Source organism: Narcine bancroftii, chromosome 9 (assembly GCF_036971445.1).
Source record: "Narcine bancroftii isolate sNarBan1 chromosome 9, sNarBan1.hap1, whole genome shotgun sequence".
NCBI lineage: Eukaryota > Metazoa > Chordata > Chondrichthyes > Torpediniformes > Narcinidae > Narcine > Narcine bancroftii.
In genome coordinates, this window is record NC_091477.1 from 115,831,194 (window position 1) to 115,857,006 (window position 25,813).

Below are 25,813 nucleotides of genomic sequence, written 5' to 3' on the forward strand. Positions count from 1 at the left end.
CTCCCTGGATTTCCCAATAAAGTCTGTTGTGCCTGAACTTTCCCCCTCTTGCTCCTGTACCTAGAACCTGGCCAACTATCAGTAATGCTCAGGTTTTTGGGTAACTAAAGCTGTTTAATCACTCCATGTCAATGTGATTATTATGTGCACCACAGTTGCTTCATTGGAATGGTGTGAGATGCCAAAGTTGGCGAGGTTAGAGGAATGATTTGACAAATTAAAGTGACAGGAAATTGGAAATGTTGAGTCATCGCTGTGAACACCCTTCAGGGTTCTACAAAGCAATCGCCCAATCTATATTTTTTTTCAATGTATAGGAGATGATATTTATGAGCACTGACTGCAGCCAATTAAATTTGAAATGCAGAAAAATCCCTGGTATCGGGCACCTATGGGGATTGGTAGATGCCAGATAAGTGTATTTTCTGGTTGCCTAACTAAAACTTTTCTGGTGAGCAGAAATCGGCAGATCAAGTCTAATATATGGATTTCTTTTGCCGGTTGTTTGGTTGCTTGAATTCTGGATACCATGGGTTTTACTGTTCGAGGAATCCTTTGGTTATTTTTGTTGCTTAGTTCTGAATGAAATGTCATTGATCTGGAGTTGAATCTGTCTCTCTAAGAACCCCAGAATTTCAGCATCTGCAATTTCCCGATTATTGATTTGATGTTAGAAAGGGCTTCATTCAATTACCCTCACTGCCTGCTACATGCATGTTTTTATGAAATGAATAAAAACAGAGTTGGAAATGCAAAGGTTTGTGGGAGAGTTCCCCCCCCCCCTTCCCCCCACCCAATTTCTGAACGCTGCTTTCTTCACTTAGTTTGCTCTGCTCTGGAGAATTTATTTTAAGGAAATATTGTCAACCTTGAAATCTGTTTGGAACTTAACAACGTTGCAATGACTTTCTGTCTTGCAGATCAAGCCTTCGTAACACTAGCAACAAATGACCAGTATGGAAAGGGAGCCTTGGTGCTGGGCACTTCATTGCTGAAGCACAAAACGACAAGGAAGCTGGTGATTCTTGTTACACCCCAAGTATCTAACAATATGAGGTATTTGTACACTGAATTGGATGGCTGTATATACACTTTTAGCTCAATTTAACCATTTTTTTAGAAATGAACATTGTTTGGCTGGGATTTTTTAAAGTTGAAACTGTTTGAAGACTTTGTTTAGTTACACACATTCAATTGCCTGACAGTCTTGACAACTCTCAATTATTTACCATGAATTACCTTGGACTGCACTTCCTGAGAAGACTGAAGCAGGCAAGGCTACTGACCACCATCATGTCAACCTTCTACAGGATCTCTGTCGAGAGTGTCCCAGCTGGCTCCATCACGAAATGGAACAGTTGCTGCAGAGAAAAGAAATGAATGGGAGGTTGATCCACAAGCCTACAGTGGCAGAGGATTACTCGAGTCTCCTTCTGCAACCCCAACCCCCATCGAGGTGATCTTCTGGAGAGGGCGTGCAAAATCGTCGAGGACACCTTTTCACCCCGCACACAACATCTTGCAGTTGCTCCTGTTGCAAGAGATGTACCGGAGGATCAGAGCCAGCACCACCAGGCTGAGGAACAGCTTCTTCCCACAGGCAGTGAGAATGCTAAAGGAACTACTCAAACTTGCTATCTGAAATGCTCATATTTAAGAAACTATTTATTTGTATATATGAATATCTGTCCTGCAGGTGTACTGTTTGTAAGTGTGTTATGTTTGGTTGTTAATCTGCATGTTTTGCATCGTGGACTGGAGAATGCAGATTCGTCAGGTTGTACTTGTACAATCAAACATAATAAATGTGAACTGGACAGACCATTTTAACCAGTCTCCTATCCTTTCTCTGTTCATTCTCTGACTCGTTCTCTCATCACCACCTGCGATGTTGTGCTTAGTTTCATTTTGGCCATCATTGCTATCTCTTGTAAATGGTTCTCACCATGCGTGGCATGAGGATAATTTTATGCTGTCCCTAAAGGAACCTGAAATATTGGTCTTCAGCAACCCCTCAATTTCTGACACCTCTCTGCCCCTTCCGGACATCGGTCTCCATCTCGAGACAAATTGCACATTGTCATTTCTTACAAGCCCACAGACTTCCACAGCTCCCTGGATTATGTCTCTTCCACCTTCTCTTGTGACGACCCTATCCCTTTTTCACAGTTCCTCTCTCACACCTGTTCCTCAGATGATCCCTTTCATGCATCCTAAATGAGAAGGGAAAGGGGTGGAAATGTTTGGGAGAAGCAGTTAGTATTTTGGGCTCAACGCTTTTCATCGTAACCAGGAAGGGAGTTGAAAGGGAGGAAAATTTAAGAGAGACGTCAGGGCCAAAATCTTTTCACACCTAGAGTAGTGTGCACCTTGAATGCAATGGCAGGGGGGGGTGGTGGAGGTTGATGCAACAGGGAAACTTTTGTAAAACAAAAACTCTTAGGCACATGGATACAAGAAGAATAGAGGGTTATGGGAAGGTTGAAATTGTTGAATAGGGTTTGTACAAGTCAGCACAACGGTGTGGATCAAAGTGCCTGTACTGAGCTGCAATATGTTTAATGAAACTGGTTTCAACTGCAGCGTGAAGAGAATTAGCAACAAAATAGCAGGATGGTGATGGGGTAGAGGGTAGAAGAGACTAAATGACATCAGTAAATGGGTAGGAACAAAACAACAAAGAGCAGGGTCTGGAGGACGTGCAAATGGAGAGAGTTGAATCAGCAGCTAAAGTTGGGAAAAGCTGAACCATGTCCGATCGAAAAAAGGAGCATGTTCGTTCAAGCTTGAGATTCGATGGAACACTGGCTTGGGCTGGAGGCAGATGATACCAAGATTAGAGGTGGCTCACAACCATGGGTTTTAGTTGGAAGAGGAGTTTGGTCTGTTTTGCATTTGACCATTTAGCCAGATGTTGACTGCAATATGTGCATTGAATACAAAGCTCTTAAATTGCAAGGAGTGCAGGAGATGTTTTTTTCTGGTGGGAAGAGAGAAAGTAAAAAATAATAATTGTTACCTTATCAGTGGGTAGTGAATTTAGGAAGTTGGAATTTTAAAAAAAATTTAGACTTGCAGCACGGTAACAGGCCCTTTTGGCCCATGAGTCCATGCTGCCCAATTACACCTAATTGACCTACAGCCCCTGATACGTTTTGAAGGGTGAAAGGAAAGCAGATGACCCGGATGAAACCGACACAGACACGGGGAGAATGTACAAACTCCTTTCAGACAGTGCCGGGTTCAAACCCGGGTCGCTTGTCGTGTAACGGTGTTGCCCTAACCATGGTGCCCAAACGTGGTACAGAATGATTGCCCAAAACGAGGCAGCTGGGGCAGGGAAGACAATATTAATTGGTAAAAGACACAATATAGTGGAGAGACTCAGCAGGTCAAACAGTGTCCTTGATGTAGCAAGGCAGATATGTAACTGACGGTTTGGGCTTGAGCCATTTATCAAGGTATGAGAAAATTCCTGTGAGTGTCAGAATGAAAGAGAGGGGGGAAGGGGGAGATGGCAGGGCAGGAGATGATAGGTGGGGAAGGAAGGGAGTGAGAGGACAGCAGGACTGGGGGAGGAGGTAGTGGAAAGGTAGGGTTGTGTAGGTGAAAACTGAAAAGGCAGGAAATGGGGGAGGGGAAAGGAAAGGCAAGCAGATCTAATGGAAAGCACTAAAGTCGATGTTCATGCCATCTGGCTGGAGGGTGCCCAGATGGAAAATAAAGTGTTGTTCCTCCAATCTGTGGGTGGTCAGGGTGGAACAGTATACAGGGCCGTGGACGGACATGGGAATTGAAGTGGTTGGCCACTTAGAGGTCGCTGTGGTTGTGGGCGGTGAGGAGGTCCTCGCTTATTGATCTTAAGATGATTGCAAAGTGAGTACTGAAAAACTGCATCATGTGAGAAGGTGGGGAAGGGATGAGAATGGAATTGGGGGAAGTTGATGAGAGCAGGGAAGAGTCCTGTTCTATAAAGGAGCTAAAGAATTTGGAGGAGAAAGGAAGCAGAAATAAATATTTTGGAAACTATCAATCATAACTGTAGAGAATGAGGAGCAGAACGGCAGTCGAAGAAGGTCCTACTGTGGCTTGATTCTTGTTTTTTGAAAAATCTAAAAATGGAAATGGAAGCTTCACTTTGGATGTTTAAAGCTCAAAGTTTTAATTGTAGGTGTCTGCTTTGTATTTGCATTGAAGCAGTAATAACCTGGTTTGTCAGCTCTGACATGGGAGGATGTGCAGCCACTCCTACTGAAATTATTATCTTAAGCTATTACTAATTTGTGTGATAAGGTACATGAAGGTTTCAAACTATGATAAATACTTACAAATAAATGTCTTGTTTCACCACTTGTAATTTTTGTTCCCAATCTCCACTGCTGAGTAGTTCCAGTGAGAAGCCCAAGTTCGAGCTTGGTGAACTGTGAGCGATCTGATTCTGTAGCGGAGAGAAATCCACGTAATACTGTGGACAAAGTGCATAAATTTAATTTAGATGTGCAGCCCGCTAATGGGCACTTTTGGCCCACGTGTCCGTGCCATCCAAATACCCTGATTAGCCTACAACCCGCGTTTTGAAAACTGGAACTCCTGGAGGAAGCTCTCACACACGCAGGGATAATGTGCAAACTCCTTACATCACCAGAATAGAGGCTGGGTCGCCGGCACTCTAATTCTTTCTTTGGCTTGGCTTCGCGGACGAAGATTTATGGAGGGGGTAAAAAGTCCACGTCAGCTGCAGGCTCGTTTGTGGCTGACCAGTCCGATGCGGGACAGGCAGACACGATTGCAGCGGTTGCAAGGGAAAATTGGTTGGTTGGGGTTGGGTGTTGGGTTTTTCCTCCTTTGCCTTTTGTCAGTGAGGTGGGCTCTGCGGTCTTCTTCAAAGGAGGCTGCTGCCCGCCAAACTGTGAGGCGCCAAGATGCACGGTTTGAGGCGTTATCAGCCCACTGGCGGTGGTCAATGTGGCAGGCACCAAGAGATTTCTTTAGGCAGTCCTTGTACCTTTTCTTTGGTGCACCTCTGTCACGGTGGCCAGTGGAGAGCTCGCCATATAATACGATCTTTGGAAGGCGATGGTCCTCCATTCTGGAGACGTGACCCATCCAGCGCAGCTGGATCTTCAGCAGCGTGGACTCGATGCTGTCGACCTCTGCCATCTCGAGTACCTCGACGTTAGGGGTGTGAGCGCTCCAATGGATGTTGAGGATGGAGCGGAGACAACGCTGGTGGAAGCGTTCTAGGAGCCGTAGGTGGTGCCGGTAGAGGACCCATGATTCGGAGCCGAACAGGAGTGTGGGTATGACAACGGCTCTGTATACGCTTATCTTTGTGAGGTTTTTCAGTTGGTTGTTTTTCCAGACTCTTTTGTGTAGTCTTCCAAAGGCGCTATTTGCCTTGGCGAGTCTGTTGTCTATCTCATTGTCGATCCTTGCATCTGATGAATTACTGTTGCGGTAACCACGCTGCCCACTCGCAATAGTTTGGAATAGTTAGAATAAATAACTGTATAACCAAAAATTAGACAAATTCTCAGGCTGTGAGCAGATTTTTAAGTTGATGGTGATTAGTTTATTGTTACATATGTACGTGTGTGTGGGTGTGCATAATATCATGCTTGCTGTAGCCACATGGGTATGTAGATACACTCACCACAGTATACATTTACACAAGAGATAATAAATAGACAATGCAAAAAGTAATCTATTTTATGTCAATGTGCATATTAATGTTTCAATAGTGCAGGTAGATGCTTTGGTGGTCCTGCAGTAGCTTATGGTAAGGGTAGAACATTGAACAGTACAGGCGCCTCGGCCCCCGATGTTGTGCCAACCCATACTGTATATATTTTTTTTAAAGTACTAATCCCACCCTACCCCGTAACCATCCATTTTTCTTTCATTCATGTGCGTAAGAGTCCTTAAATGCCCTAGATTGTGCAAATAAATAAATGGATGGATAAATAGAATGAAAGAAAAGAATAAATAGCTAAGCCGGCAGGTAAATTAATTTAAATAAATTTTTATTTAAAAAATGTACCCCTGATGTCTCCTCTAAACTTCCCTCCCTTAACTTTGTACATACGTTCTGTGGTGTTTGCTATTCCTGCCTTGGGAAACAGGTGCTGGCTGTCCACCATAGAACATTATGGCACAGGACAGGCCTTTTGGCCCTCAATGTGGTGCTGACCTATATATTCCTACCAAAAAAAGTACTAAACCATTCCCACCTCATAACCCTCTAATTTTTTTTTTATTGATGTGCCTGTCTGAGAGTCTGCTAAATGCCCCTATTGTTTCATCCTCTACCACCTTCCCTGGTAAGGCATTCAGGCACCTGCAGCTTTTTTTAAGAAAAACTTGCCCTTGATGTCTCCCCTAAATTTCCTCCCTTCACTTTTTAAGAGATGTCCCCTGGTGTTTGCTATTCCTGCCCTGGGGGGAAAACGATGCTGGCTGTCCACCTTATCTATGCCTCTCAGAATCTTGTGACTCTAAGTCTCCTCTTATCCTTCTTCACTCCAAAGAGAAAAGTCCCAGCTCTGCTAACCTTGCCTCATGAGACTTAGTTTCCAATCCAAGTAACATCCTGGTAAATCTCCTCTGCACCCTCTCCATAGCTTCCATATCCTTCCTATAATGAGGTGACCAGAAATGAACACATTACTCTTAAGTGTGGTCTCACCAGAGATTTGTAGAGTTGCAGCATGACCTCTACTCCTGAACTCAATCCCCCATTAATGAAGCCCTGCATCCCATTGGCCTTCTTAACTATCCTATCAACCTGTACGGCAACCTTGAAGGATGTATGTACTGGAACCCCAAAGTTCCTCGGTTCATCCACATTCTTGAGTACCATGTTGCCTTGTTTATGATTTAGTGGCTCCACCTTCATTCTCATCATCCTTCTGTTCTTCACATCGAACACCTAGGGTGGTGATATGAGGAGGTTCAAGAGCCTGATGAATGTTGAGGTGGGAAGAAGTCTGTTCTTGAACAGGGAGTAGCTGGACTTTAGGCTTCTGTGAGAAGAGGTGGCGGACCAGGGTCTTGGGGATCTTTTATAATATTGGCCGCCTTCTTGAGGCAGCATCTCGGACAGTTGTCTAGAGTGGATGGGAGGTTGGTGCTTATGACAGACTCGAGCAGGTTATTTCTGAACCATTTTCCAAGAGCATTAGAAGAGTAGTTCTGGCTGATGGGGACCTGCAATTAATTTTCTTAAAAATAGATTAATGTTAGAAGTTAAACTGACAAGTTATGGATACAATAAGCAATGAGAACTTTGGAAAGATTTGAGCATGTGTGCATGTGAATACATACACACAATTCTGTTCATTTGACTCAAAGATGGATTTGCTCCAAAATGATTGCTTTATTATTCTGTCCAAATTGGGAGAGCTTTTGATATTTGAAAGGGAACCAACAAGATCATTTGCAGATGGACACTTGGCAACCTAGCTTGAACGCTGGAATGAAATGTGGAGAGATACTTAAATGAATGAAGCACTCCTTGAAACCCTATAATTCATTAACTGTGTCCTGAATTGACTTGTACTATTATTGTCATGCTTTAGCTTGTATAAACTTCTAGAACTCTCCATATCCTCCAAGCCTTTGGCCAGCGGCTCTTGTATCTCCTTGTAGCTCGCTGCCAGGCTGTGTTTTTAAAAATGCTGCTTTGAAGCCTCTTAACGGAGTTCCACCGGCTACATCTCATTCCCAAAGCTCAGTTACTTGATTACGCTTGAGGCTCAAATCTATGGTTGACGTCACGTTTGATTTCTGACCGTAGTCCAGGTGCACTGTGCTGTGTGACCTCGACGCAGTATATAGTTCACTAATTGAGTGATGCAATGCAATAGAAAGGAGTGCATTTTGTTGGCACCACTTGAATGAACGCGGCAACCTCTGGCAATAATCTATGCTCTTGCTCCTCACAAGCCATTTGAGCTTCACAGGGACAAGTGATTGCTTTCCACTATAAATTTCCTTTCAAGCAGAAATATGTGGAACTTCTCAGATCCAAGTACAAATTTTTTGTTGAAGTATTGCAACAAATACTAATAACATTGTGTCTCCTTCTGTGCTTTTGATACAAAGGTTGTCCATTTGTCTTCTGCAGCTACGATCTTCAGGCAGTGTATTTGTTCTGTGCAGTGTGATGGTGTTGTGCCGACCATCTTGAGTTTGGGATCACCAGAATTCAGCACCTTCTTTCATTACTTCACTCTTGTTTCTTCCACATTCTGGCACAAGGATAAAGGATCTCTTGCACTGAATTGACCCAAGGAAGCCTTCTTATCCTTCATTGTCACCTTGTGATTTAGCAGTGAATGTTTCTGGGCTGGATTCCAATCGGTGTAATGGATTGAGCAAGCGTCATGGGCTTTGACATCCTCTCCATCAATCAGGATGTCACGAATAACCGCAATGCAGGAGGAGGCCATTCAGCCTGCTGAATTTATGCCACCTCTCTAAAGCAATGCACTTGACCTCCTTTCCTCTTCTCTATGCACATGGCTCTGCAGGCTTATCTCCTTCCAGTGCTTATCTTGTCAACAACGTTCACCACCTGCACTTGCATCACTCTAGCGGGCACTGAGTCACTTGCTGCATGAAAACATTATTGAACAAGAAAGTCTGGGTGAAAGTTGACAGCAAAGTGGATGAAGTTAACAAGCTCATCATGAATGCAGGAGGCAGCACCTATGTAGCTGTCAGTGCAGCAAAGGATTGTCCATCTCTCCTCTACCCTTCCTTCCCGCACCCCCTCCTTCCAACCTTATTTGGGTGCCTCTTTTTTTTCCTTGACCTCAAACCTTGGTCATGTTTTATTCCTATGGATGTTGCACCTTTGTTGCGTTGCATAAAAATGTTATATCAGAGCAGAACATCGAGTCTGTCCCATCATTTAATCATGATCGATTTTCCCACTCAGCACCACATCCCAGCCTTCCCTCCATAACCTTTGATGTCCTGCCTAATCAAGAACCCATCTATCTCTGTCTTCAATGCACCTAGTGACTTGGCCTCCACAATCGCCTGTGGCAACAAATTCCACAGATTCACCACCCTCTGGCGGAAGAAATTTCTCTGTTCATAGCAGACACCCTTTCTCTCTCTGAATCTCTTACACAAGAACTTTGTCTACGTTGTCCAAACATGATAGTCTTGTCCACCTCTATCAAATCTCCTCTCACTCTGCTGTAGAGAGAACAAAGCCAGCTTCTTCACTTTGAGCTTGTCGGTAAAGTCTCATTCCCCAGAACTTCTCTGAGAAATCTCCTCATCACCTCACAAGAGACTCCAAATAAGCTGCAGTGACCAGCTCTGTATATAATACTCTTGTTGTGACCAGACCTTTAAGCTTTTGTGCTTCGTCTTCTCTATTTCTCCTGCCACCTTCAAACATTTATGTACGTTAGCCCGCAATCCTTCCACTCTTGCCCTCTTTACAATTGTTTTATGTGCCTGTGTTGCTTTATCCCATTCTCTTTGTGAAAATAATATAGTGGAGGGCTTCAAGACCCAAAATGTTGGTTATATATTTTTACCTCCTATGGACACTGCAAGGAATATGGGCCAAATGCAGATGTGTGGGACACACTCGGATAAGCAATTTGGTCAGCAGGGAGGAGTTGAGCCAAAGAGCATGTTTCTATGTCATACAATTATACACCTGCCTTAAAATCCACGTGGAATTCTGGCCTTCTCCACTCTCTTTCATTCTCTTCCACCACCACCTACCCCCCCCCCCCACCTCCAACTCCACCAAAATCTCCTATCATTTTGCTGTTGTCTACTTGGTTTGCATTTTCAATATGTCTCTGCAATGTTGCCGATTCCTGGGCAGAAATTTTCACAGCCTCCAATTTTCACACGTCTGGGCAGACACTCTTTCTGAAGGTTGGGGTTTCTTGGAGTCCACTTTGGAATTCTTGCCACTCCAGGAGCTTCATTCAGCAGACCCATGGCAGACATGCAATATCAAAGGTTTCCCAAGCTCTTGATTATCTTTATTCTTGTAGCTGTGGTTTAGATCGTGTTCATTTTTTGATAATGGGCCATGCGTGGCTGGGAGTTACAAGTGTGGAAATCACACAGTTGGAGTGCTATAGTGATTAGTGCACTACATGTCCGCTTCATGCTTGTGCCTCCATAAATCTCCATTCTTTCTTGAAGTACAGTCTACTCAAGAATAGCATGGCTTTGTGAAAGGAAGATCATGCCTCACGAGTCTAATTGAGTTTTTGAGGAGGTAACAAAAGAAATTGATGATGGTAGGGCGATAGATGTAATCTACGTGCATTTTAGCAAGGCATTTGTCAAGATCTCCCATGAGAGACTCATTTAGAAAGTCATGAAGAACCTTGGGTGTGCAGATTTTGTTTTTTAAATTGGCTTGTAGGTAGAAAGCAAAGAGTAGTAGTGGAAGGAAAGGATTCTACCGGGAGATCGGTGACTAGTGGAGGACCGCAATGATCTGGTCTGGGACCCCTGCTCTTTGCAATTTTTTAAAAAATTTGTCTGTCTCTCTATCTTATAAATGACCTGGATGAAGAGGCAGGAGGATGGGTCAGTGAGTTTACGGATAGCACGAAGGTTGGAGGAGTTGTGGATGAAGCTGAAATTTGTCGAAGGTCACAAGAGGATACAGACAGGATGCAGAGTTGAGTGGAAAAGTGGCAGATGGAGTTCAATTTGGATGTGTGAGGTGATGTATTTTGAAAGGACAAACCAGAAGGCTGAGTATAGGGTTAATGGTTGGTTATTTAAGAGTGTGGATGAACAGAGGAACCTTGGGGTTAAAATCCATACATTCCTCAAAGTTGTCACACAGGTTGATAAGATAGTTAAGCAGGCCTATGGATGCTGGGCTTCATTAATAGGGGAATTAAATTCAGAGTAAAAAGGTCATGTGGCAACTCTACAAATCTCTGGTGAGACCACACTTAGAGTATTGTCTTCATTATAGGAAGGATGTGGAATCAATGGAGAGGGTCCAAAGGAGATTTACCAGGATGTTGCCTGGATTGGAAAACCAGTCTTGTGAGGCAAGGTTAGCAGAGCTTGGATTTTTCTCTCTGGAGCATAGGAGGCTAGGTAGAAGTCTACAAGATTATGAGAGGCAATGATTGTGTGGACAGCCAGGACCTGTTTCCCAGGGCAAGATCAGAAAACACCCGAGGACATATGTACAAAGTGAAGGGAAGGACATTTAGAGGACACATCAGGGGTAAGTTTTTTAACAGAGTTGTAGGTGCCTGGAATGCCTTGCCAGGGATGATGGTGGAGGCTGAAACATTGGGGGCATTTAAGTGACTCTTAGACAAATACATGGATGAAAGAAAAACAGAGGGTTATGGGGTAGGGTGGGTTTAATACTCTTTTAGGAAGGAATATATGGGTTGCCACAATACCGAGGGCTGCTGGGTTCATACTGTATTGTTTTGTTCTATGTCTATAAACTATCTAATATAAATATCGTTGAATTGATGCATAGATTCCAATTAGTGGCGCTGACTTAACTTGTGCCTGTATGGAGTTTACACGTTCTCCCTGTGATTGTGTGGATTTCCCCAACCAAGGGGTCTGGATTCCTCCCAAGACCCAAAGTGCATGGGTTGTTGGATTAATTGACCCTTGTACTTGACCCCCATGGGTAGGAAGGGAATCAAGGGCGTATGAATGGGTACATGACAAAGAATGGGGAAATAAACAGGGGAAAGTTATTGAGCTGATAGTTGGCATTCACTCAACAGATAAATAACCCTTCCATGTTGGACAGAAATGTGCCTGGTGTGCAGTCATTCTCAATAATCAGGGCCACATTTGGACCTGGTGGTGATGTCATTTGATAATTTATCTGAGTTACTTGAAATTTGAGCACTTGAAGATCAGTTTTTCTGGGCCAAAAGCTTCATCCACAAACAGAGCCAATAAACTTGGGTTGGAGTTAATTGATAGTATTCCATTTCATCTTGTTGAATGTAATGCAAATAGGTTCTGGAAGTTTAAGCAATATCTGAAACGCATAACACCTGTTTATTGATCCAAAATGCATCTCTCTTTCTCTAGATCTGCACTGGAGAGGGTCTTCGATGAGATTCTTTTAGTGGATGTGCTGGACAGCAAGGATTCGGCACACCTTGCCATGATCAAGAGACCAGAGCTGGGCGTGACCTTTACCAAGTTGCATTGCTGGGCTCTCACACAATACTCCAAATGTATATTCATGGATGCAGACACGTTGGTAAGCAGTGGTTTTCTACGCATTTGGATACGTGGCCTTGTCAAAGGTCAGCCAAGAGCAGCACATTTTAGTCGTGAAGTATGAAAGTGTGCAAACTCTGAGATTGTAGTTAAAAACAATCTCTTGAAAAAGGGCTCAGTCCCGAAACACCGGGAATATATCTTTAACCTCTTATGGATGCTGCGAGACCTGCTGAGTTCCTCCAGTATTTCTGTGTTTTTAGCCCATTTTAGTTGGCAGTTTGGGGCATTGTGCAATGTAACACCTGATGGAATAGCTCGTTTGCTTTATGCTGAAGATGGAGAAACTAAACCAGCCTTGAGCTAAATTACTTTGGATGCCGGAAATCTGAAAGCAGAAAATGCTGCAAACGCATGGGGAAATCGGGCATCATCTGTGTCATGTCAAGTTACCTTTATTTATCGTTCATATCATGCTCGCACAGAAAAGATGAGATAGTGTTTCTCCAGGACCACGAAGCATATTGACATAGATGTGTTAGGAAAGTAATTAACACCTTAAAATATTAAGGTACTGAGATGTATACACTGAAAGTCCAAGGTACATTATCCACATCTGTACTAAGAGTTCAGGAGCCTGATGGCTTGGGGGAGAAAGCTGTTTCCCACTCTGGATGTAAGAGCTCGATGCTACAGTACCTCCTGCCAGATGGCAGAAGGGAGAGAAGTTTACATGCGGAATGTGTGAAGTCTTTTACCATGTTTTATTGGTTTCCGCCTGCATCGAGTGTTGTAGATGCCCTTCATTGCTAGGAAGAGGATCCCCAGTGATCTTTCCCGCTGACTTCACTATGCTCTGCAGGGTCTTTCGGTCCGAGGTGGACCAGCGTCCAAACCAGGCGGTGATGCAGTTTCACAGGCTGCTGAAAGTACATTCTCTCGAGTGTAGTGAGGATGGAGGGTGGGAGGTGGACTTCCCTCAGCCTTCACAGGAGGTAGAGGCGCCGCCGGCCTTTCTTGGGTATGGAGCTGATGTTAAGGGACCAGGTGAGATTCTCCGCCAGGTATGCTCTGATACTCTTGTTGACCTCAATGGTAGAGCTGTCGATGGTCAGGGGAGCGTGATCTCCCCAGGCCCGACTGAAGTCAACAACCGTCTCTTTTGTGTCCGGTCTGAAACCTTAAAGGGCATTATTGTTCTTTCTCTCCCTCACCACAAATGTGCTGAATTTCCTGAGTGTTTCCAATATTATTTTTTGTTCAGGAAATTTCTGACATCACCAGCCCCTGACTGGTTTCGGGATAGCACAAGTGCCTTGGGGAGCACTGACGTACGGAGCTTCTGCTACTCCCCGAGGCGGACTGCTGATAGGTGTGTCTCCCACACCTCGTACTCTGTGCGCTGAGAACCTGATGCAAACCCCTTGTCCTTTGGTTGTGGGGAATTGCTCCACATCTCAGATGGTGCAATTCACTGCTGGTTGGGCTGGGGTGAGCAGTGCTGAGTTACAGGATGCTGGCCAGCAGGAAGAGTGCGGCTATATTAGCACTGATCTCATTCGTACCCCTCATTCATTCGAGCACATCCTACTCACTGAGTGAAGCATTGATGGGTAATCAAAAACAAGTGTTTGTACAATGGTGTTCAGTTCAATAAACAGCTCTTGTGTGGTGGTGATCCATGGATGTAATGTAGTCTGACAGTTGGTGGACTGTGATTGCCCTGAAGCTAAAAGTTAAAAATAAATCATTGTCCTAAGCCAAGTCCTCTTGAATGCGCTTTAGGTTGATCACTCGGAGTAGTCCACGTCAGGAATCGTGACAGTCGTGGGGCAGCAAGGTCATTGTAGTGGCTAGTGCATTGCTGTTACAACAGCAGTGACCGGGGTTAGAATCTGACGCTGTCTGTAAATAGTTTGTACGTTCTCCCCCTCTCCTCCCACCCTTCAAAAATCTATTGGGGTTGTGGGGCGGTGTGGTCTGGAAGGGCCTATATGGCTAAATTAGAATTTTAATTCAAAAGATATTTGGATTGGAAGGGTTTGGAATAATATGGGTGGAATGCAGGTAAATGGGTCTAGCCCAGCTTGACGTATTGGGGTGAAGGTCCTGTTCTTTGTTGTGTTGCCTTGCAAGTGAACGAGAAGGTTCCCAGGGAACTCTTTCCCTCCGGTAGATTTCAGGAAACTTGGTGGGGGTGGAGATGGTTGGGGGTGCGGGGAGTACTGGGGGGGGCAGGGAAATGGTGAGTCACAGATCATTACAGCAGGCCTTCATCTGGGATTGTCTTCAACTCCTCAGCGGCCAAGGTCGACGATCCAGGGTAGGGATCAAAGTTCATATTTATTGTCAGAGTTCATACGTGACCTCACATATGACCCTGAGATTCTTTTTCCTGTGGGCAAGGCAGAATTACCACCTATTGGTAATGCAAAACAAAAGCTGTACTGAAGAAGATGCATAAACATGTAAACAAACTGCAGTACAGAGAGGAAAAAAAATTAAGTGCACAGGTAAGAGTCCTGAAGGAGTCCCGGATTGAGTTTATTGTTGAGGAGGCTGACGGTGGAGGGGCAACAGCTGTTCCTGAAACAGGTAGAGCAAGTCTTGTGGCACCTAGACCTCTTTCCTGAAGTGGCAGCGAGAACCGAGCGTGTGCAGGGTGGTGTGGACCTGTCCCAGCAGCCCCAGATAGGTTTGCATGAGAATATTTCCTGGCACCGTAACCTGGGGTTGGGCGAGAACTGTGGATGGAGGCTGATGGACATCTCAGACGGGTCTTCAAACTGGGGCAGATGGTTCGGCCCACAGTTCCTGTGCTGACGGAAAAACCATCCCTTTGCACGAATTGCATGTTTTGTGATCCGTGTATCTCTGCCGGTAGTCAACCTGTCTCTTGCACATGAGAGGCGATTTACTGTGGCCAATCAATCTGTCAACCACCCACCTTTGGGGTGTGGGAGGTAAGCAGAGGACCAAGAGGAAACCCACGGGATCTCAAGGGAAATTGTAAACACCACCCAGATAGTTCCATAGGTCAGGATCGGAACTGTGAGACAGCACCTCATTTAGAATAAGAATTTATTGATGTGAGCATGTAATGAGATTTGTTGTTATGCAGCACCATCAAGGGCAAACGTGTAAACCACTTTACAAAATAAATAAAAAGTAGTGCAAGGAAAAAGTCGAAAAAAGGGTCTGTGGTTCACTGTTCATTTAGTAATCTGATGGGACCGGGGAAGAAGCTGTCCTTGCGCTGCTGAGTGCTCGTCTTCAGGGTCCTGGACCTTTATTCCAATGGTGGCAGAGACTGGGTGGTGAGGCTCCTTGAGGATAGAGGCTGCTTTCTTAAGACACGACATTTTGTCGATGTCCTCGATCGAGTGAAGACTGGTGCCTGTGATATTGGGCTCCGTGCTGCCCACTTGCTGGCTCTGCTGTAGAATACAGCTGCTTTAACAACTGGAGTCTTAAAAAAAAACAAAAAAAAAAACAAAAAAAAAACAAAAAAAAAAAACACAACTGGAGTCTTTAAGCAGCTGGGTTGCAGGATGCATTGAGAGCATTCTGAGCAATTGCATCACCGCCTGGTTTGGAAGCTGCACCACCTCAGACCGCAAGACCCTGCAGAGGAGAGTGAAGTCAGCGGAAAAGACCACTGAGGGCTCTCTTCCTACCATGCTGGACGTATGCAACACTTGATGCACGCGGAAAGCAATAAAAAATTGTGAAGGTCTTCACTCGCCTCTTGTGTAAACTGTTCTCCCTTCTGCCATCTGGTAAGAGATTCTGTAGCCCTTGGGCCTTTACATCTGGATAGTGTACCCTGGATTTTTATTGTATATGGCTTAATATTTTAACTTCTATCTGCTCGGTGGTCCCGGAAAAATGCGATTTCGTCTGCACCGTGCAATGCACGGTATGAATGACAAATAAAGGTGACTTGATCCCGTGCTTTGGGAGTAACTTCATCTGAACTACTGTTGCCCCGTGACAACATGCTCTCCCTTCAGTGCTGCGGAGTGTCTTGCCAGGTGGATACTTTTACATGGCAGTATCCATCCAAGCCTTGTGTTGCGGGGGTGCAGGAAATTGAACGCTTGTGTTTCGTAGAGTGGGTGCTGAGTTGTAGCATTAGAAGCATCTTTATTGCCCAGAGATTTGAGTATGAGAATAAAGGTATCTTGCTGCAATTTGTTTGAGGTCTCGCTGAGATTACACAGAGGGTATTATGTATAATTTTTGGACTCCTTCACTAAGAAAACAAATGGTCTGCTCACTACAGAGCAGTGAAGAATGAGAAATCTCATTCAAATCCCAAAATTACTTCAAGTACTCAGTGGAGCAGGGAGAGGGAGAATGAGTCCTGCAGTTGAGGAGACCAGGATCAGGAGGGTTGTAATCTGTCTTGTTAGACAGTAATGAGGAGAAGTGAATTTAATCTGAGGTGTTGAATCTTTGGAACGGTCCACCACAGAGGGTTGGTCATTCTCAGTAGAGATCAATAGACTTATGGATATTGGTGATGTCAAGAAATACGAGTCTGGAACAGGAAAGTTGGGCCCCTGTCTACATTTTGTTCATACTTAAGCCCAAAATGTTGGTTATGTTTCTTTATCTTTGCAATATAAAGTACACTGTTTTACCTGCTGAATCTTTCCAGCATTGTATGTGGGTTTTTTTTTTACAGGAAAGTAGTGTTGAGATTCGATCTTATTGAATGGTGGAGTAGAGTTTGAAGGGCTGATGACCAACTGATATCATGGGACACCGACCTCCAACTTGCTTTTGAGGCCAAGGTGCTGTGCCTGGTTCTTTTGGTCAATGGCAACAGCAGGGTGTGGGTGGAAGGGCAACTGATCATGTTAAATGCAGCTGGAATGTCCTCCAAGGAATTCTTAACTGGTTTTCGAATATGATGGGGCTACAAAGACTACAGTCACCTTGCTTTTGCTCCAGGTACAACTGATGTGTAACTTGGTGGGGAACCTGCCGGTGAGGGTGCTCCCGTCTCTGCAAATGCCTGGTCTTGCTTGGCCACAGACTTGGGATGTGTTTGTGGAATAGGTGACTTTAGTAGGTGATGTGCACAGCAGCCACTTGGGTGAAAGAAGTGAATGTTTAGGGCAATGGATGTAGTCCATACACACAGGTTGCTTTGTTCTGGATGCTGTGACCTTGTTGAGTTGTTGGAGCTGCACTCACCCAGGCAAGTGGAAAGTTTCAGTGTCCTTGTCTCTAAACTCCATTTGAGATCCTGGGGAAAGAGCACTTCTAAGTATGGCTTTGGGAGTATATTCCCTTGGATCAGAATTTGTCATGAAATTTGGTGTTTTGTGGCAGCTTCGTAGTGTAAACATTCATATTATAAACTGTCTTACAGCAATAAATTAAATATTGTTTGAAAAGTAACAGTGCACGGAAAGTAAGGTAGTGTCTTTGGTTCCTTGATTTTTAAGGAATATGATGGCAGCGGGGAAGAACCAGTCCTTGTGCCACTGAGTGCTCATCTTCAGGCTCCTGTACCTTTTTCCCTATGGTAGCAGAGTGAAGAGGGCATGGCCTGGGTGTAGGGGGTCTTTGAGGATAGAGGCGGCTTTTTTAAGACACCGCCTCATGTAGATATCCTTGATGGAGTGAGGTCTGGTGCCTGTGATGTCACAGGCTGAGTTAACAACCCTCTGGAGTTCATTCTTGTCCTGAGAGTTGGTGCCTCCATACCAGCCAGCGTTGCAACCAGTCAGAATGCTCTCCTTGGTACACCTGTAGAAGCTTTTTAAAGTCTTCAGTGACATTCTGAATCTCCTCCAATACCTCACAAAGTTTAGCTGCTGGCGAGCCTTCATGATTGCATCAACATGCAGGCTCTAGGACAAATCCTCAGTTAAGTGTAACATCACAGCCTGATCCCAGAATAATACTCCCCTGTCTCTGATGTGGTTGCATTGCAATGGATCAATACAAGTCCTGGTCGAAAAATAAGGTAAATAATTGTTCTGGGCTCCATGAATGATTTGATTGCCAACTTCGGGTCAACTTTAGTGCATTGGTCACTTGTGGTTGGTTTTGTGCCAGAGTTCTGGGCAATGATGGTGCAGCTATAAATGGTGAGGCAAGTTGTTTTTGTCATTTTGTCAATGGAGTCACCTCCAATTGAACTAATCCTTGTGGGTTTCAAATGACTTCCACCAGCCGCATCAAAGAGCACAGTAGAACTGTTAATCTAGCACACTTGAGACTGCGGCATTGACAGATTTTCTAAATTATTGGCAAGTAATACTTGCACACTTTTTTTTAAATTCACCATTTTAATAATGTCAAAATAATAAATCTTGAGTTAAAAACAGAATAAGAGCAGGTTCTGATGAGCTAGATGCTGCACTATTGAGATTTCTGAATAATGGGATATCGCAAAGATGCATAAGCAATGTTTTGGGCTTGAGGCCTTGCTCAAAACATTAGTTATATATCTTTGCTACACTGTTTGACCTGCTGACTTTCTCCAGCATTGTGTTTTTACTTCAACCACGGGATCTTCAGACTTTCCTGTTTTACAGCGGATTATCAGAGTTTTTCAGTTAACTGGAATTCTTTTCCACATACCAGCACTAACCTGAGCATCGCTTATTCCTTGTGTCTGCTGATGGAGGTTTTAGGATCCAGAAAATCCTTGAACATTTGCTCTCCTTGTTTCTTGGGAATTAATCCCCTTGTCAAAATGCAAGGATTCTGCCCTGGTAAATGATCAGGGACCACCAGATATCAACCTTTCTGATAAGTGAAGTGAACCCATAACATTGGCTTCACAGAAAATTATCTTGAGTCTACTACATAACCTCCCTGGTTGTAATCCAACAAATTGCCAGGAAATGAGGATGTTCTGAGGAGGGAAATTTCTACAGATGTGTGGCGGAAAGCGTGCTGACCGGCTGCTTCATGGTCTGTCTGGTATGGGGATATCAATACTCCTGAGCCCTACAAAGGGTAGTGCATGGATCCCAGAACGTCACAGGCAAAAATCCTCCTTACCATTGAGAACACATACGGGGAGCGCTGCCGTCAGAGGGCAGCAGCAGCAATCGTCAAGGACCCACACCACCCAGCACCCGCTCTGTTCTCATTGCTACCTTCAGTAAAGAGGTGTCCCAAGATTTGCTCCACCAGGTTCAGGAACATCTGCCACCCCTCTACCATCAGATTCCTTAACAACAAACTCGATCAGGGACTCTTACTTTTGTTCTTTATTGATTTTTATTTTGTGTTATTCTCTGTATTGCACAGTCAGTTTGTTTACATTTCTTTATTTGTTTACATGTTTATGTTGTGTACAGTTTTTTTTGCATTATCAATAAGTGGTAATTCTGCCTGACCCACAGGAAAAAGGATCTCAGGGTTGTATTTGATGCCCACCTCACTGACAAAAGGCAAAGGAGGAAAAACCCAACACCCAACCCCAACCAACCAATTTTCTCCTGCAACCGCTGCAACCGTGTCTGCCTGTCCCGCATCGGACTTGTCAGCCACAAACGAGCCTGCAGCTGACGTGGACTTTTACCCCCTCCATAAATCTTCGTCCGCGAAGCCAAGCCAAAGAATGTACTCTGAGAATAAATTTGAAATAAATAAAAAAATTTGAGAGGGCCAAATGTCTCCTTTAATGTCGTGAAAAGTATGAAATATGGTTTGTAGGAGGGAAAGTTGTATAACCAGCATTTCAGGCCTGATCCCTTCTTCAGGGAACCTTTGGCTATATTTCTCTATCCCCTATGGATTCTGCAAGACCTGCTGATCTCCTCCAGCAGGTCTGTGGTTTTATCACAATTGCTACTGAACTCTGGCTGCTCCATTCATTAGGAAGGAAAGATCTCCAGTTTATAATGCTGCCTTTCTTATGAGTTTGGATCATGTGTGGAAGTTGTTGCCCGAACCACAAAAGGTTGCCCTTCAGCCCATTAAGTTCCTTTTAAGGTAGTCCCACTCCCCTTCTGTATCCATGGCCTTGCAAGTGCTCTTTCTCTTTTGTTCTGTGGAATTGGATCACGGATTGGGTATAACCCTGTGGTTTGAATATCTTTTAACAGGTATTATGCAACATAGACGAACTCTTTGAGAGGGAGGAATTGTCTGCAGCACCAGATCCAGGATGGCCTGACTGCTTCAACACGGGAGTATTCGTTTATTGTCCTTCCATAGAAACCTACAAGGAACTGCTGAGATTTTCCACAGAACAAGGCAGCTTTGATGGTACATTTTAGAGTATGGTTTCAATTTCTGGTCTGGCTTTGTTGCTTGCGCACTCTTATCTTGTTGGCAAGCACGTTCCTGTCTTCCAACTTGGACCCACTTTGGTGTGAAGTGAGGAGTGAAGCAGCCGAAAGGAATGTTTTTTTTAATGGAAGCAATTGTAGACCTTGAAATTCCTTCTGAAGGTGTGGGAAGATAATGGTGTTGGAGAGTTAAAACTGACCTTACCTTGGGAACAGTGCAAAATAGTTCCCATTTCCATGCCTTTGATATCCTGAATTTGTAGCTGGGTTTCTGTGAGAGTTGGAAACATGGTTCTGGCTAAGGTTCCTGTTCCTACCTGCCCTGCCCGCAATATAAGAAAACAAGTGTGTCCCATCCAATGCAGATGAAGAACTGCTGGAGGAACTCAGCTGATCAGACAGCATCCATGGGTAAAAATGGTCAGTCACCATTTTGACTCTGGTCCTTTTATTGAAACCTGAAACCGGGGTCTTGATGATGGGGCCCAGAGTCAAAATGGTGACTGACCATTTCTATGCATGGATACTGCCTGATCTGCTGAGTTCCTCCAGCAATTCTCTGGCTGCTCAAGATTCCAGGTTTTGTTTCTGTACCTTGAGCATAATTTTTCAACCTCACTTGTTTTATTAACCCAGTTTCACCTGAAACTCCTGGCCTCCAAAAACAAAACCAATCACAGCTGACAAGGGGTATTCTTTGGCAGGCAGTCGCAGAGTGCTGGCTCTTCCAGGCTTTAGATAGCTATCTTTAACCGCATTTTCCTCCATGATCAATCCATCTTCTGAAAGTCATTGGTCTGCACCCAGCACTTATCTGCTTCAGGGTGTAGAGATGGAGACACCTCGGGCAGGTTCTGGGATCATCCCGGGGGAAGTGTTTCTGGGTGGCACAGATAGCATAGCATTTAGCTCAAGACTGTTACAGTGTCAGCACCTGGGTTTGTACATTCTCGCTCCAGGTCTTCCCTCCACGTTCCAAAGGCATATGGGGTTAATAGGTTAATTGACCACATGGGTTTATTTGGGTGGTGTGGACTAATGAGCCACAAGTCCCTGTTACAGTATCTCTAAATTTAAAAAAAAAAATGGAATGTGGTAAGGACTGAGTTAATGGTGATAGAAGGGAAGCCACGTTTTATTTTGTCCCGCCACCAGACATATCTTCGCCTCTCCTCCCCTCCCCACCTTTTACAGGCACTGCTCCCTCAGTGACTCCCTCGTCCACTCATCCCTTCCCACGAATCACTCCCTTGGCACCTTCCCTTGTGACTCCAGGAAGTTCCACATTTCCTCCCTCACCACCACTTGGAGCCCAAAACAGCCCTTGTGAATCTGCTGCATCGGGTGCTCCCATTGTGGCTTCCTCGACATCTAAAAGACTGGGAGTTTGTTTCGCTGCACACCTTTGCTCTGGCCGCATCAATGGCAGGGATCTCCCAGTGGCCAACCACTTCAATTTCACATCCCATTCCTGTGCTGACATGTCAGTCCATGGCCTCGTGCACTCCCAAACCAAGGCCACCCACAAATTAGAGGAGCAACACCTAGTATTCCATCTGGATAATCTCCAACCAGATGGTATTTACATTGACTCCTAGGGTTTCTGTTCAGCCATTCCCCTGTCTCCTTGCCTCCAGCTCTCCACACCTTTCCCTCTCCATTCAGAGAGCTATCCCCTCCCCCTATCACATTCTTTCTATTTTCTCTCTTGTGCCTTCCCACTGATGTGCATCTATGACCTCCTGCCCATGGGCCTGTGCTCCTGCTCCTTTCCCCACCATTTGATTCAGGTGCTGTTGTGAGTGAGGAAACTGGTTTGGTTGGTGTAAAAGGCAAGGACTCTGGTCATACAGTTTTGGTAGGGAAGGATTTTATTTACAGAAGGCAAGTGTGGGAAATGGTAACAGATGCAGCACACACAGTGTACAGCAGCCATGGGAATGTAATAGTGGACAATTAATGATGAACGTGGGGAAAATAGCTTGGGAACAAAATACATGTGCACACACATACACGTGCATGTAATGATCAAGGAAACATTACGATGATGCCCCACCGCCCCTTAACTCAGTGCAGGCACAGCTCTGTGCTACGAGGAACACTAATTAAATGCTCCCCTCCTTTTTAACACTGCACATCTTACCAACTGTTTCTCCAGCCCCCTTTCAATGTATCTAGGCCTGGAGTGACGCAGTCCTCTCAAGCTAGCAAAGAGGGAGAACAAAGAACGTATGGCACCTTTATAGTACTGGAGGGTCCAACCCAGGTGTGGCTCAGTGCCAGGAGGGTTAATTCAATTACAACAGCCCAGGCTGGAGAGTCCAGTCCAAGTAATTTGCATTGGACCAATGGCAAGTGTGCACTAATGGGTGCGGTGGAACTAAACCTTGATTGGCAGCTGGTGTGTCCTTCGACTAGGTAGGGGGCAGTGGTGTCATGTGACAGCCGCTTCACAATACAGATGCCTGCCTGCTTTTAGCTCACACCTTGATGAAGGGCTAAGGCCCAAAACTTTGGTTGTGTACCTTGATCTTTGCTGCACAACTTGCTGAGTTCCTCCAGAATTTTTTTTTTTGTGAACTACAATAACTGCGCCTACAGATTTTTTTGTTCAACTTCCTTGCGATCTCGTGCAACCTCCGATCCAGCCTCAAAATTTGCATTGCTTTACGTCACTTTCACCTGCTCCTTCTTGGAATTGGACGAGAGTCTGCTGCCAGTCTGCAGTCTGCCTCGCTTTTCGCTGCCCACTGCTGCAGTAGGGGAGGCTGCCTGCTCTACACGCAGTGAGAGAAACTTTTCCCTGCATCCATTTCTGGAAGAGGTGGGAAGGTGTGACTTTTCAGACATTCCTAAAATGCAGCTTTTCACAGACTGCGCTCATGTGATGCTTCTTACAAAGATGATCCCTGGCAGTCTGTTGCCCTGAGGGTCTCCATTTCCCCATCCCACTTTTTTTTTCTTTTATTTTTGATCTGAGGCACAAAACAGGCCTTTCCGGCCCACAAGCATGCACCGACCAAAAATCTCAATTAGCCTACAACTACCCAATTTTTTAAAAGGTGGGAGGAAACCCACCCAGATGCAAACTCCCAACAGTAGTACCAGATTTGAGCCAAGATTATTAGCACTGTAATGGCATTTCACTAAATGCTACACTAACCTGGAAACCATTTTCTGATTATAAAGTTGTTCCATCCCACTCTCCCCAAATGGATGAATCAAGGGTGTGCCATTCAGTGTTTTTAAGCAATGTTCTCCACCTATCTGTATAAACCGTCTGAGCCCAAGAGACCAATCTGCTCCATTTCCCCTATTAATGTAGTCACATCCTCCAGAAATTAAGAGTGCATATGTTCTTTTAAAGTCTAGCTCTCAGTTCTACGTCCTTGAGGCTGCGCCAGTAGATGTTTAATCTTGCGATAATTTAGCATGATAGGATGCACTGACACAGTGTAACGTTAAACAAGAAAACCTAACACTCCTCTGGGAAATTTTGCATTAGAATTGGAATATATTGTCACGAACATGTGTCACAAAATTTGTTGTTTTGCGGAAGCATCTTTGTGCATTACATGTGCAAAAATTGCCACAGATTACATTTGCAAATGCACAATTTAAAAAAAAAAATTAGAGAGGAAAAGTGAAGTAGGGTCAGTGGTTGTTTGTCCATTCAGAAATCTAATGGCTGAGGGGATGAGGCTGTTTTTGTACTGTTGGGTGTTCATTTTCAGGCTCCTGTAAATCCTTTCTGATGGTAGGCCAAGAGAAGAGGTCATGACCTGGGTGGTGGGGTCCTTGATGATTGAAGCTGCTTACTTGAGATCCCTCGCTGTCGGTACAGGACGTGTGACAATAAATTTGGGGTGTCGCACCACACTGCTTTAATGCCAGTAGACAGCGGAATGGAAATTTCTAAGGCATACGATTTCCCTGGAAACATTGGCATTCCCTGCAAGAGCAGTTATCATTCACTGCCTATCTAGTTACTCTTGAGAAGGAGGTGGCAAACTATTCTTGAACTTCTGCAGTCCTTGTGGTTTAGTTTCAAAGAGGGAGTTTAAGGTGTTTGTCCCAGCGAGCAAATGAAAAGTGATGATGTGTTTTGGAATTTGCATTGGGGACCGTGTTGGCAGTGGTGTGGCCATTACCTTTTGAATGATGCAACCTGGGGCTTGTTCTTTGCATGTAAAATGTAAATACCCGAGCCAAACACATTCTGGTCAAGGGACTCAGCGTGTGAAGCAACATCGGGGGAGAGAAAGAATGGTCGACCTTTTGATCTGCAGCCCTCCTTGGAGACTGGAGCGACGTAGCAGAGAAGCCATTGTAAAGTGGATGGGATAGGACAAGAATGACATGCGGGATTGGTAAATCAGATGGACGGAGGTAGTAGATAGGCCAGACAAAGGTGGGGGGTGAGCAAAGAGAGAGAGAGAGAGAGGGGCAAGAAAGTGGAGGTGGAGGATGAGGCACACAAGGTGGAGGAGAGTGGGGTTGGGTGATTAGAAGAAGGAAGTTGTTGGTGCTGGAATCTGATAAGGTGAAGATAGTGATATGAAGTGAGTCTAGATGGAACTGGAATGGGGTGGGGGGGTGGTGAGATTAAGAGAGCAGAAGAATCCAGTGGAGAGATGTTGGTGGATGGAAATGGAATCAAAAAGGAGAGGGGAATTCCAGTGACTGCAGTCTCCTGCATAAAGTCTAAATTGTTGGAGCATTGACAATGTGCTTGCAAGTAATTGGTGGGATGGGCAATGTGACTGATGCTGTTTGAACCACTGAGTTCTTCCAGCAAAGTCACTTGTTACTCTAGATTCAAGCATCTACAGTTCCTTGTGTGCCTCAAGTATAAATAGTTCTAGTGATGCCCAAGACCCTGTGTGGTCCTGATCTTGTATCGGGGCCAAGAGCCAGTTGTTGCGCTACTCCTTTTTAATTCAAAGGCGGATGCACATTGTTAGGAAGAGTAGAGTTCTGTGTCTTTTTCCCTCTGGCCAGAGACAGGTGCAGCCCTGGCAGTGCTCTTCTCCACAGGGGCACATAGTGAATTCCTGCTCCTGTATAAAGTTACATTGCCCTAACTCTAGTTAGGAAGCTAACTGATAGCAATAACTTCCAGTCAACTAAAGATTTGGACTTGGTTACAAAGTGTTAACATTTGTCGATGCTCCTTGCAGTTTGCAAACAAGCCAGTTTCATGTGTTCACTTGACCCATGGGTGACACCTGTTCCAAGGTCTCTTACTGAAGTTTTATGACATGGTCTCTAAAGGCATAATTGGGCTGATGAGGGATAAGCTGGAAGTACCTGAGCAAACACTGGTGTGT

At 44.7% G+C, this 25,813-nt stretch overlaps 1 protein-coding gene across 1 annotated transcript in view; it reads left to right on the top strand.

Moving 5' to 3' along the window:
• The first annotated feature begins 901 nt into the window (after nucleotides 1-901).
• LOC138743609 (glycogenin-1-like) overlaps nucleotides 902-25,813 on the top strand; it is a 56,498-nt gene continuing 31,586 nt past the window's right edge. Inside the window, exons 1-3 of the mRNA XM_069899124.1 lie at nucleotides 902-1,056; nucleotides 12,082-12,256; nucleotides 20,298-20,460. Of these exons, the coding sequence (XP_069755225.1) occupies nucleotides 902-1,056; nucleotides 12,082-12,256; nucleotides 20,298-20,460 (493 nt within the window). The remainder of the gene's footprint in view (nucleotides 1,057-12,081; nucleotides 12,257-20,297; nucleotides 20,461-25,813) is intronic.